The sequence below is a fragment of the Pteropus medius genome, unplaced genomic scaffold, assembly GCF_902729225.1.
Source record: "Pteropus medius unplaced genomic scaffold, Ma_sr-lr_union100, whole genome shotgun sequence".
NCBI lineage: Eukaryota > Metazoa > Chordata > Mammalia > Chiroptera > Pteropodidae > Pteropus > Pteropus medius.
Window position 1 is genome coordinate 12,640,738 of NW_024340849.1, and position 13,137 is coordinate 12,653,874.

The window sequence follows — 13,137 nt, forward strand, 5'->3', positions numbered from 1 at the left end:
GCCGGGCAGAAAGGCCCCAGCAACAACTCCCCGCCCCAGCACCCCGCTCTGGGGCGCTCCCGCGTTTGGGGTTCCCCTGCGGGCACGGGGGACGCACATCCCCGGGGTCGCCCCAATCCTCACCCCCTGTCGGCCCGGGGCACGAACTCCCAGGGGAATCCCGGGCGAGAAGAGGGCGCCGCTCACCTCGTCTTCTGAAAGTCCGTAGACCGGCTCCCCGAGCCCGGTCGCCATGGAGCCGGCGCCCCGCGCGGGTCGGAGACGCTCCCGGGCGACGGGGCTGCGGCGCGGGCAGCCGGGTCTGCAGCGCTCCTCCCGGTCCGGCCGACCCCGCACCCGGCCCTGCGCGCGCCCCGCCGCAGGTGAGGGCGTCCGAGCGCGCGCGCCCCGGCCACCGCCGGCGCCGCTTCCTCCCGGAAGGCTGCGGGGCCGTGCGGTCGGGCACTCCCGAGAGCGCGCCGTGCAGCGGGCTGCAGCCCCGGCGCCTCTCCCTGCGGAGCCCGCCGGGCTTCCCCTCCCCGCGGCCGGCGCCTCGCGCCTTCCCTCCCTCCCTCCCGTGTCGCCTGCCGCTCTCCGCCCCGCGCCGAGCCTGCCCTCGGTCCCCCGGAGCCGGCTCGCCTGCCGCCTCGCTCGCTCCCTCCCGGCCCGCGCTCTCTCCGCCCCCTCCTCTGCCTCCGCCCACCCGGCGCCCAAAGGGGACCCTCCCCGCCTCTGCGGGGCGGGCACACGCGCCCCCCAAGCCAATCACAGGCCGGGCTGCGCGGCGGGCCGCGAGCGGCGGGGGTGGCGGGGTTCTGCCCCCACGCCCACCCCACCCCACCGAGCTCCGGAGTCCCTGTCCCGGGGTCCCCCGGCTCCCGGGGCCGGGGGCGGGTCGGTGGAGCAGTGTCCTCGCGGGCCTAGCCTTCCGCCCTTATCCACCCTCCTCCCCCCTTCCCCTCAGTGTTGGGGAGGGGGCTGCCTGGGCCTTGGGGGGCGCTGAAGTCATTTTCCGCAAGAAACAACACTTAGTCCATTCCCTTTCCCCGTAGTCTTTCTACCAAAAGCCTTGAGCTCACTGTAATTGTTAAAAGGGGAAAGATGGGTGTTTCTAGACCCCTTTAAATTCCAGGCCACCCCAGCAAGCCGAACTTGGCTGCTTTGTCAGCACCCCGGAGCTAGTCCGCCTCTGCCCGCCACCAGTCGGGAGGAGGCTGCCCCGGTGTGGCCGCGAGTCGCCACTGCCTGTGTCAACCTCACAGGGAACAAAACCAACACAGCGCCCGCTCTGAGTACACACCCACCCGTTCGAAAACAGACCGCGTGGTCCTTTGAATAAAAGGCAGTTTATTTGTGAGCCGCAACGTGAAATATCAAACTCAAGTTTAAGGTTATTCTCTACATATGCAAACCATTAAGACGCCTTATTTGCCACCGTAGGATTCTCTCCACATCTCAGCTACTGTTTCTCTAGCAACCAGTTCATTTAATCCTTCAGAATTATAGGAGAGCCAGAGACTACTTTAAATAAGAAAGAAATTCGTCACTCGACTTTTTCAGGAAGGATTTCTTAAATTTAGATGCGAAGTACAGTTGTAAGTACAAAAAGAAAACAAACCGAACGTGTCATTTGACTTTGAAAACATCAGAGTGCCTGCTTGGGTATTTTATTAACAAGGTGCGTTTAGGATTTTCCTTCAAGTTGTTTAAGAAAGGAGAACTAACGTGATCCAAAAGAATCCTCATGCCGGACCCAAGCTACTCTACACAATATCTGCTGTGTGCTCTGCTAGATTGTTTGCAAAAGAAAGGGGGCACACCCATCCTAACTTAAGCTCTTCTTGGCTTCCCTAACCACATTACTGTGGCTTAAAACGTGTGCCATATAATGGGTTTCCTTTCAAGACTCAGGCCCAGGCAGTCAACACCCTACCCAGAAACCTCTACACATCGTGAGCCATTAAATCAACAGCACTTACATGCCGCAAAAGCCCAAAATTCATCTTTAAGGAGGCACCGTTTAAAGACAGTTCTCTGTTCATTTTTTCCTGGCCAAATAGGAATCACTGCTTCATTACCCTCGCTAACCAGGCCTTTGCCAAGCTTTGTATAGTTTTTTTTCCCATGGGGAAAAAGCAACAGATCTTTAAAAAAAAATTTTAAGAAAGTTATAGTTTCTAATGACACAGGACACCCCTTCTACACCCGAAGCTGCACAGTTCCAAGCTTTACCTATGGGCAAGGCCGTATGATCTGGGAAATGTAGAGGTGTGTCATATTTCATCTTGCCCTCCTCTCTCCGTTATTACCGCTCCCACACCCCTACCACAACGGCCTGTACCTGCCTGCACTCTGGGGTCATGTCCTAGGCTTTCCCAGAGGGGTGATTATTAGAAACTGCAATATGAAACTTGCCATCTGTCACTGACTGTAGGGGTGTTTATAAAATTGTGATCCATAACATTATTCAATGGCCCCTGTAAGACTCAGACAAGACATTTAATTCAGACCTATGAGAAAAAGCTTTCTTTCTTCAGGAACTGATAAGCTTTTGCATTATGGATGACAAGACTTATTTCAACTGACCGTGTTTTTTCTGTTTACTTTGGCCACCAGGAAATTCAGGACAAATTTTATGGCCTTAAACCATAAAAGAGCCCATTTCCCCTTGTAATTATGTGCCCAGCTTTCTCCCAATGCAATGGTCTCTACCCTGGATGAACACTGTTATCATCTGGGGACCTTTACAGTGACCAAGGGCCCCGCTGCCAGCATAAGAGACTATGAGCTCATTGGTTCAGGGCCAGAGCACAGGCATCAATCGTTTCAGTAACTTCCCACATGATGCTCATATGTATGTCAGGTTGAGAAATGCAGTCACGGTCAGCAGTTCCCAAACTTTGCTATGCATAGGAACCCCTGGGAATCTGTAAAACTACTGCTCTCTACCTCTGACCCCCATACGCTCTGATTTCATCGGTGCAGGGTACCACGTGGGCAGCAGGAGTTTTAGATGCTCCCAGGAAATCCTAATGCACAGCTAAATGAAGGATCTCTAGCCTAGACTTATATTCCTATACTTTACATATTTTCCATGATCCTGACTTTTTTTTAATTTAGAGGAAATTCTTCAAATTTTTTAATTTAGAGGAAATTCTATCTTATTCCTCAAATCCTTTGTGGAATAAGATAGAATGTAAATAAATACACTTAATGTAACTAGTGCCCTGATCAGTTTTACCCACCCCCCACTACTCCGATGTCTCAGATTGGTAACCCAATTTTGGGGGAGAACGTGGTAGAGGACAGGGAGAAAAATCCTTAAGGGAAACTCTTCAACAGTCTTATACAAAACAAAATTATTCCGACCTCCAGTTTCACATCTACCCAGCAATTATACTGAACCTAACTTGTAGATTGTTCTCTAGCCCATTTCCCATTTAGAAAAAAAAAAAAGTGCAGCTCCATCACTAAAGTATTCATAAGCAGGCTTATCCTGCTCTCATCTGCCACTCTACTTTCCCAGAAACAACAAAAGGATGAACCAAATCTATGACTGTTGGGTTGGGTTATGCACCATTTGAAGGGAAAACGATGATGAGTAAGACACAGACTCTTTCTTTAAAAGGATACAGCTCAGAAAGGGAAATAGACATAAACACGCTCTTTGAGGCCGAAGCAAATCTGACTGGTTTTCAATGTGAAAATAAAATATAAAAATTGTTCTTGGAGTCGTTTCTAAACAGAACTCGTCTCTAATCCTAATGTAACAGAAATAAGTATTTAACAATTTTTTTTTCGTGTGGTAAATTTCAGAGCCTGGAACAACACAAAGTGGAACATCTAGGATTTGACATTTTCAGCGATCGAGAATTACTATATTTTGTAAATGAAAATACCGCTACTAAAAACAGAATGCTATGCCATGATGTTGTTTCCAAAGACTATCAATATACTAGAGCGATGCGAAAATAATAATAATAGCGAGATATTCCGTGGCAGACTTTGGGGGTAAGTTTAGGACTGTAACCCACGAGTTATCTCGGGTGAACGCTGCAGGCGCCCCCCGAGCATTCTCAGGACAAACGGGAAATGGGCTGGAATTTGTTGCGTTTCCTTCTCTTTGGAGTCTGCCTTTAACATCTTAGTATCAATCTTAGATTTGTTACTGTGAGTGTTTGGTAAGTGCTCTTCACTTAGATCATCAGAAATGAAAAATTAGCAAGAACACTTTTACAGTACAATGGGTTATCACAAATGGAAAACATTTAATGCTATGCCTCTTTGCAAATTATTGAGTTGGCTTAGCAAACTGTATCTTAATCAAGTCTGAGAAGTACTCAAAGCCAAATAATAATAGTGTCACATATTTGCCCAAGTTCCACTAGATTTTTCTCTTCAATTTTTGGTGATTTGTGTCCTTTAAAAATAAAGCTCATGAAACAGACATTTTGAAGATGGCCATATACCTGTAAAAACTGGTGTCATCTTGGAGCTTAGAAGCATTCATTGTCACAGAAAGAAGTCTCAAAAATTTAAGGTGTTTATGATTGTATAAGGAAATAAACCATGCCTCAGACTTTTGACAAGTATAGAGGTGGGTAGCAAAGAATGACTTGTAAATAGCTAATCTTTTTGTATAAAAATAGCCAAGCTTTTAAAGAAACACATTTGGAACACCTATGTGCTGTTCATTCTAGCACTTCATAAATAATATTTGAGATATAGATACATGATTCCTATTTTTTCCAATCTGACAAAATATCTGCCTTTCAACCTGCTAAATTATCTATTTACTTTTTTTAGTTCATTAAAATTTCTAAAATATCTGAATTTGCTTCCACATTTTACTGTATTTTTTCTTACATTTTAGTGCATATTTTTATTAAGTTGTACTGTTATTGTTCTTTGTTTTTCTTATTACTATTTGTTCCTCTATTCTGGTGGAGATGTTAATCACTGCATTTCTATTATTTTACTGTTTACCTTTGACATTTGACATGCATGCTTAACTTAAATAAAAAGTTAATGTCATAATCTCCCATCTGAACAATACAAGAAGTTTAAAATGCTGGTTTTGATCAACTCTTGGTATTCCAGTTTCATTCCACCCTTTTTTTTTAAACCACCAAAGTAAATGTTACTTTTATATTACACTTTTTTTTTAGCTTTACCAATACGTTTTGTGATTTTGTTTCTAAGGATTCCTTGTTGCTTCTTAGATGTTACTTTGGGATCACTTTCCTTCTTCTTGAGGGACATCCTTTTAAATTCCTTTAGAAAAGGTTCATTGGTGATAAACACCAATTTATTTTTCTGAAAATATCTACCTTCATCCATTATATATTAGAAGTAGACTCAAAGCCATTGTGGAATGTGAAAAGATGTGAATAAATGTTTTTAATGTTACTGATGTCTGTGATTTTTACCCACCCTGACCATCTGAAATCTCAGGTTTGTAAAATCAACTTATTTTAGGGTTGCTGGGTGACAGGACAACCCTTTGGAAAAACTACTCAATAACATCATCTAACAAATGCCTCTGACTTCTGGCTTCTCTTGTTCATGAATGAGCAGCTCTTATTGTTTCTTTGTAGATCATTTGCTTTCTTTTTAGTTACTTTTTGTTCTTGGTATTCTGAACTTTCTATAATTTTTGTGCGGCTTTCTTTTTTATTTGTCTAATGTACTTTGTTCTTTCTCTACATGTAGATTTAAATCTTTTATCATCTGGAAAATGCTCAGCTCTCTTAAAATATTGCCCTTTTTCCAGTCTCTATATCTGTCTTGCTGAGGTTCCATCAATCATATGTAGACCTTCTCATTCTATTATCAGTCTCTCTTAACCACTTTAACATACTCCGCCTCCTTTCTCTCTGTGCTGCATTTCTTCAAATCTCTCTTCCAGTTTGCTAAATAACTGTTTGTTAAGTCTAATTTTTGTTTCATCCATCAATTAAGGTTTTATTCAACGACTATATTTTTCATATCTAAAAGTGCTATTTAATTTTTTTCAAATCGGTCTCATCATTCTTGATAGTTTCTCATTTTGTGTTTCCAAATTTTATTTTATTTAATATTTCATAACTAATTATTTTATATTTTGATAATTCTAATATCTAAAAGTTTGGAATGTGTCATTATTTCTGCTGACTCTTGCTCATAGGGACTTCATTCCACGTGTGTTTACTATAAATTCATTTACTTGTGATTTAATTTGGTTAATCTCAGTCTATGAAAATCCAGAGTGGATTTGTGTTTGCTTCCACTAAGAGCGAGATACTACCACCCTGAGACCACTTGAGCCCCATTTGAGAGTCTGGGTTTTGTCTAAGGAATTCAAAAGGAGTCTGGTGGCTTTGGCTAGAAATAAACAGTAAAGACTTATTCAAGGGTCTTAGAGTTTGCAAACTGAGAATGCGGCTAGGCAAAATCCCAGACGTGTTCCAAAGGAAAAGGAAAAGTTAAGAGTTCTTACAGTACATAGTACATTCTTAAGAATTACTAGTCCTGCATTCTTAGCTCTAAGATTGGTCCAGGACAGTTATCAGTCAGATGTCAGGGGTCTGGATGATGGATGTCAGATGATCTTGTTAGGTAGTTAGTTAGATATGATGAAAGGGGAACAAAGGAATAGAGGCCCAGCCTAGAGACTACCCATAGAACACCCCAATGGTAGTAGAATTTTGGGTACTCACATGCACACGAGGCAAAGAGTTATATAGCAGCCAAGTGTCAATCAGAATGACCTCACTTGCCAATCACCTAGGAATGCCTTTGGAACCACCCATCACAGTCCAGATACAATGCAGACATTCCCACTTCCAGGTCTTTTTTGCCTTCTGGGTTCTTTTGTGAGACTTTTTGGTGGCCTTTTTGTGGCCCCTTTGTTGCCACTTTGTGTTGGTTATTGTGGTTACAGCGCTGGACCATGTGCCTCCTTCGGGCATGCTTTGTCTTTCTCTATGTGCCTCCTTGGGGCATTCTGTGTCTTTCTAAAATATACTTTTAATAAATCTTTTCTAAATCTCACTGACCTGTGACTCTTAACTGTGTCAATGAGGAAGAACAGAGAAAAAATGCTAACTACACTTCTGTGCTGTAGTTATCCCTCTCCCCCCGCCCCCCGCCCCATCAGCCTCGATGGAGTCTGAATATGTGAGTCCTTCAGGAGGAATCAGAGGGTGATCTAGAGGTCTGGTATATGTCCCGATGTATATCTAGGCATTGACACCGGACTGGAAAGCTCAAAAAGTTTGTTTCCAGGCTAGTTAGAACAAGAATAGAGTCTTTCCCCATGCTTCAACCTTCATAATGCTACTAATTTTTAGCAGCTTGGTTAAAGTGACTCCATTTTATATGGGCCCTATCTTCATTCTTTCCCCAGTTTTATGCAGAAATCTCAAGTTTAGCACTAGCCCAAAAATTAGTCTCTCCTCAATTTTAGTGCTGATATAACCTTTACTTGCTGATTACCACATCATTCTTTTTTCAGGGTGGAGGGGTATGGTATGCTGTATTACTGTTTAGCAAATATTCACTTCCTCACCTCCAGGAGGAATAAATGTTCCTGCCCTAGTGAGTGACATTGCACTTGACCACGTAACTTACTATGTCCAATAGAGTATGAATAGAAGCAGCAGTGTTACCAATCCAAAACAAATCACCAGTGACTGCAAGTTTTTGCCCCCTCTTTTGTGCCCTTGCCTTCCCCCAAGAGAACATTATCTCCTAGGTCCCATAATGACACACAAGAACAGACCTGAACCTGACCTGCAGCTTGGAGCGGTGTCACCTAACTTCCTTGACAACAGGCAGTGTGAACTAGAGATAAATATTTATCGTTGTAGCCACTGATGTTTTGAGATCTACCCTTCATCGTGCCACAAACAAAGCTGACTAATATATGAAACCTCTGGGGATTATTGCAGGCCTAGTATTACATTTAAAAAGTCAAGATAGTTTTTAACAGGAAGAATCTTCTGAGTAGCAAGACCACCGAGACCACCACATCGGTAGCTGAGGAAGCTCTGTTGACCTATTTACAAATGAAGCACTTGAAATTTAATGCAGTTGTTTCTTTCTGCCTAAAAACGGCAGTCAAATGTGCTCTTTTAAATGGTGCCTTCGCATTCTTATTCATTCTTATTCATTCCTCTTAACTCATTTGGTAAACTTTAAAATCAAGCACCAAATTCTTATTCCCTCGACATTGAAAAGTGTATTCACTAGTTTCCTACAGCCCCTGTAACAAATTGCCACTCACTTAGTAGCTTAAAACAGCAGAAATTTATGCTCTTGCAGTTCTGGAGTCTGGAAGTCTGAAATCGGTATCACTGGTGTGAAACCGAGGTGTGGGCCCAGCCAGGCGTCCTCCAGAGACCCCAGGGGAGAATTCGCGTCCAGACCTCTTGCAGCTTCTACAGCTGCATTCCTTGCATTCCTGGGCTCAGGGCCCCTCCTTCCACCTTCGAATCTGCCTCCCTCTTTGTCGAGGTCATCATGTCGCCCTCTTTCTTCCACCTGCAGTGAAATCTTCCCCTGCCTCTCTCTCTTATTAAGGCACCTGTGATAGCACTTAGGACCCACCCAGATGATTCAGGATGATCTTCCCAGTCTTAAGTTCCTTAATTTAATCACCTGCAAAAGTCTCTTGCCATAGAAGGTGACATTCACAGGTTCCAGGAATTAGGACCTAGATATCTCTGGAGGCCATTATTCAGCCAACTACAAGAAGTTTGCTGGCACATTTCAGTCTATACTTTTCTGGATGCCACAAACAATCGATTATGTGAGTCCAATTTTTTGATAGAAAGGGGAATGATTGTTTTTTGTTTGTTTTTGTTTTTTCTTCCTCATGTAGTATTTTCATTTACCAGAAGTGAAATAAATGATGTCCTTCAGCTCTACGGCAGAAGGTATTTGAATCAACAATTTTAACAAGTTCGTTGATTATTTGTTTTGTTTAAAAAAAAAAGAATCATTTAAGTGACCTGAAAAATCTCTACTTAATTTAAAAGGTGAAATTTATATCTTTTCATTTTAGAACTCCTCGACTCCACTAATAAAATGTTTAAAGTTTGCTTCTAAAATGACTCCCTCTGCATTTATTATTGGTATTAAAAACAGGACGATTGAGGCAAAGTCATTAAACACCTAACAGTTTCAAAGATTTCCCTAACAATGTTGAAATAGCTTTTACCTGTGTGCTGGAGGAGGGTGAAATGCAGGAGGGGGCATTGGGGTCATTTAGTTCCTTAAAGATCTAGTTCCCAGAAGGCTGGAAAAGAGAGATGACACCGGAAATCCTCTGACATTACCGCGGCTTCACAGTCTATGAGTTAGCACTTGGGATAAACCAAATTAACTCACACAGCAATCACAGGGAACAGATGTCCTGTGTTTTTCTCTACAATTTTTTACATCTGTCACCTCCACATGGAACCTTCATTGTAATCACTACCACCACTCGCTCCACCTCCACGCCTACCCCTTTCCAGTGTTATGGTGTAATCTTTCAGTCTTACCAGTTATTATTTGACCCAAAACGTAGATGACTCCCCTACCTACTGCAGGTTCTGCTCACCAGCATCTCTAGACCATGACCCCAGTGAACACCCCACACACAGTCTGATCAGGCTGATAGAATAGATGCCGATGAGCAGCTGCTTTGCCTTTCCAAGGAGGGCACGACTTGAGAGAACAGGATACAAATACAGAAGAGAGAAAAAAGCCAAAGGTTTGACGATGCACTCTTTGGGCAAGATTGGGGAGAAATCTGACTTTCGTATGTTGCTGGTAAAAGTACAAAACAATGCCTGTGAAGAATTTGTCTGTGTCTAGAAAAATTTCATTGGTACGATAATCCAGTAATTCCAGTTCTAAGACTGACGACATTGGCAAAATATGAAGTGACATGTATTTGAAATACCAAAGATTGGAAATAACCCCAGATGTCCATCCATAGAGATGTGCTGAATCAATTATTAATAAATCCACATGATGAAGTACTAGGTAGTTGTAAAAACAAACGAGGACCTTCTCTATACATCAATATGGAGTAATCTCAAGGGTTTACTGTTTAGTTAAAAGAAAATAATATTGCAGAACCATGTTTATCCTAGGCTACCATTTGTATACAAATAGGAAAACACACTTCAGTCCAGAAGTACCGATAATATCATCAGGGCTCTGTCTCTTGGCTCTTCTGATCTGTGCCTGGCTTCATTCTGCAGTCTGATTCTTTCCATACAATAAACAAGAAAACTGCTTGAAGCCCAAGCTATGCTATCAAACCAAGGAAGGCCCAGCCCGGGTCAGAGCCCCAGCCCGGTGCAAGGTAGAGGAGAGGACAGGGTGGAGCAGTCAACAGCCACCCCAGGACCACATGGCATGAGGGTAGAGAAGGTCCTCCGATAACATGGACAAAGATGCCCATGACAGGGATGATTAATCTCTAATACGATTCTCAGACCTCTAAGAATGAGACATGGGAAGATTTCAAAATTCTGTGAAATACATGAGCTGGCAGACACTGTGAGCTGCCTTCTCTTAGGGTATCAGACGGAAGCAGCTATAAGCATTTCTCAAAGCTTCGTATCCAAGAACTCATAGCAATTTGTTGAATTAGGTTTGGGCTTGCATCATAATTTGCTTCTTGTTTGTCTACTTTATCTACTAGATTTTTCAGGGAATCTGCGACCTATTGCCTGGAAACAAAGCAGGAGTTTAGAAAGTGAACTTTGAACTGTAAGAGCGGAATGAAAACACCAGGACTCTCGCTTATGCTAGGACAAAACAGCTTTTGGTGTTATGTTTCACACCCAGGGAGCTCTCCCTTTGCTTCTAGGCGGTGTGGACGTCTCTGGAATTCTCTAGGGCAGGCCTTAATGGAGATCTGAGAGGAAAGGGAGGGTGTTGCTTATTGGAAGGAGGTTAATGACCTCAGAAGCACTTTGGGACAAGCAGAGAGCTTCCAGTGAGCCTTGTACACACAGGCTGCCTGCCCAGTCTTAGCATTTGCAGAGAATGGCAAAGCATCCATGAGAAAGCAAAATTTCTGGGCACCCAAAGGCTGTGATGCATAAGAAGCTCAGATTATCTGAGTCTCCCCACCTATTTCAGCAGGAAGACCTCTAAGACCATTCTTACAAACACTCTTCTGAATATTTATCTCGCCTCAAAAATAATAATAACAATTTCTTCTCTTTTCCTTTCTCCTAAAACCAAACATCTTTGCACCATGGCTCAAGAAATTTTCTCCTTCTTCTGTTTGAAACTGAGCCTGGGGAAATGGTCTTGTTAACTTCTGACAGATAATTCCAGTGAACCTTGCTGGCTACTGGCCACTCACTCTTCGAGGCCCCCGCAATCCGCTCAGCAAAGCCTCAACTCCAATTACTATAAACAAAAAATCCTACATTCTTATAATAACAGAAATTTCTCATAATCATGTAAACTCAAGGTTATTTAAAAATCAGAAATCTCTTATTTTATAGTATCGGCTACCCTATGTTAAAACCACAGCACACTAAAAATATATTCTATTGCATTTTTTAGTTTACTGTTAAATTGTAATACTGTAAAGCACTTCTTTGAGGCTTCTGTCATCGTACCGCTCTTCCTTCTTATTGCTGCCATCCACAGATCCCCACTTCCTCCACACACCTATACTGAGGGAAGAAGATGTAGGTGCCTGATTCACCATTACTCTATCCACCTCAATTCCTGGGCTTTAACCCACCCGAGATATGATGAACATATGCAAAGATGTCCCGTTTAACCTCCTGGATTCTCAGGTCCTTGACCTCCTCATTTCTAATGGTCTTCTTCTCTTCTCTGCATCCTAGACCTGTTAATGCTCCCAACTGCTTCATCTCAAAAATAAGTGACTGAAGCACCAACTGTCTGATCACATACTCCTCACACCCCAATTCAGAGTCTCACATGTTCTTTGACATCGTCAAAACCATTATCCCCTCCGCCACCTTCTAATTCTGAGACCTCTTGGTCTTAACTTTACTACTCTCCTGGTCTCCTGAAATTCCATTCTCCCATTTCAGCCCCTCTTTGCAACTACTCTCAAACTGTTTCTCTCTGTTCTCTGCTGTTTCTGCTTTATCCAAGCCTGAACCCAGGTAACTGAGAATCATTGAAGAAAATAAAGAAACTCAGGAGTTTCCACCCCCCCATGAATTTACAGTCACCAACCTCATATTCTTGATGCCCCTTCTGCTCCTTCATTCTCAACGGATGACTTTGCGTCCTGATCTAGGAGAAAACAGAAATCATCAAACAAGCCAACCACCACCACACCTAGAAACATCCTCATCCATATCCGTATCCTGCTTCACCTTCCCTGTCCATTCTCCTATTATAGATAATAATCCCAAGGGAGTCTCAGCTCCATTCCTTCCCAGTAATCCCCTCTTTTGCCCACTGGATCCTTTCCATCAGCATTTAAATTCCCTTCTGAAAGAAGGAAAGGAAAAAGGAAGAAAAGAAGGAAGTAAAGAAGGAAGGAAGGAAGGAAGGAAGGAAGGAAGGAGGGAGGGAGGGAGGGAGGGAGGGGAGGGGAGGGAGGGGAGGGAGGAGGGAGGAGGAAGAGAGAAAAAGGAGCCATCTTTGGACTTCACATCACCTTGCAATTATCTCCTTATCTTGATCCTTCTCTTCACAATCGAAGGTCTACACTTGCTGTCTACACTTGCTCACAACCATTCGTTTCCTTACTCCTCCAGTCTAGTTCTCGCCCTTAACACGCCACCGAAATTTCTTTCATTAACTGCAACAACGGTACACATGCCACTTAAGCCAGTGGAATCCTTTGTAGACTTTACTTGTTTTCTTGATGGCGTCCACCACAGAGTTCTCTTTCTTTCTCTGGAAACTTTCTGTCATATTTCCTGGGCTCATTGACACCACGCTCACCTGGTTTCCCTTCTACCTTTCCAGCTTCTCCTGTTCAGTTCCCATCATGAGCTCTTTCTCCTCTGGCCAGTGAGGTCCCAAGGGACTCACTGCTGGGCCCTTTTCAATTCTTACCTTTTATTATGTCCCCTGTGATCTTGATTTTGCCTTTCCTTTTAATTACTATCTCTTCACCAAAGACTCTGAAATATACTTCTCTGTCTCAGGCCTCTCTTCTGAGCTCCAAAC

At 43.4% G+C, this 13,137-nt stretch overlaps 1 protein-coding gene across 2 annotated transcripts in view; it reads right to left on the bottom strand.

Moving 5' to 3' along the window:
• NEDD4L (NEDD4 like E3 ubiquitin protein ligase) overlaps positions 1–511 on the bottom strand; it is a 301,007-nt gene extending 300,496 nt beyond the window's left edge. The window contains exon 1 of one of the 2 annotated variants that reach the window (XM_039840690.1): positions 187–511. In XM_039840690.1, the coding sequence (XP_039696624.1) occupies positions 187–234 (48 nt within the window). In that variant the 5' untranslated portion in view covers positions 235–511. The remainder of the gene's footprint in view (positions 1–186) is intronic. The other variant, XM_039840700.1, reaches the window with a different exon arrangement.
• Positions 512–13,137: the final 12,626 nt, after the last annotated feature.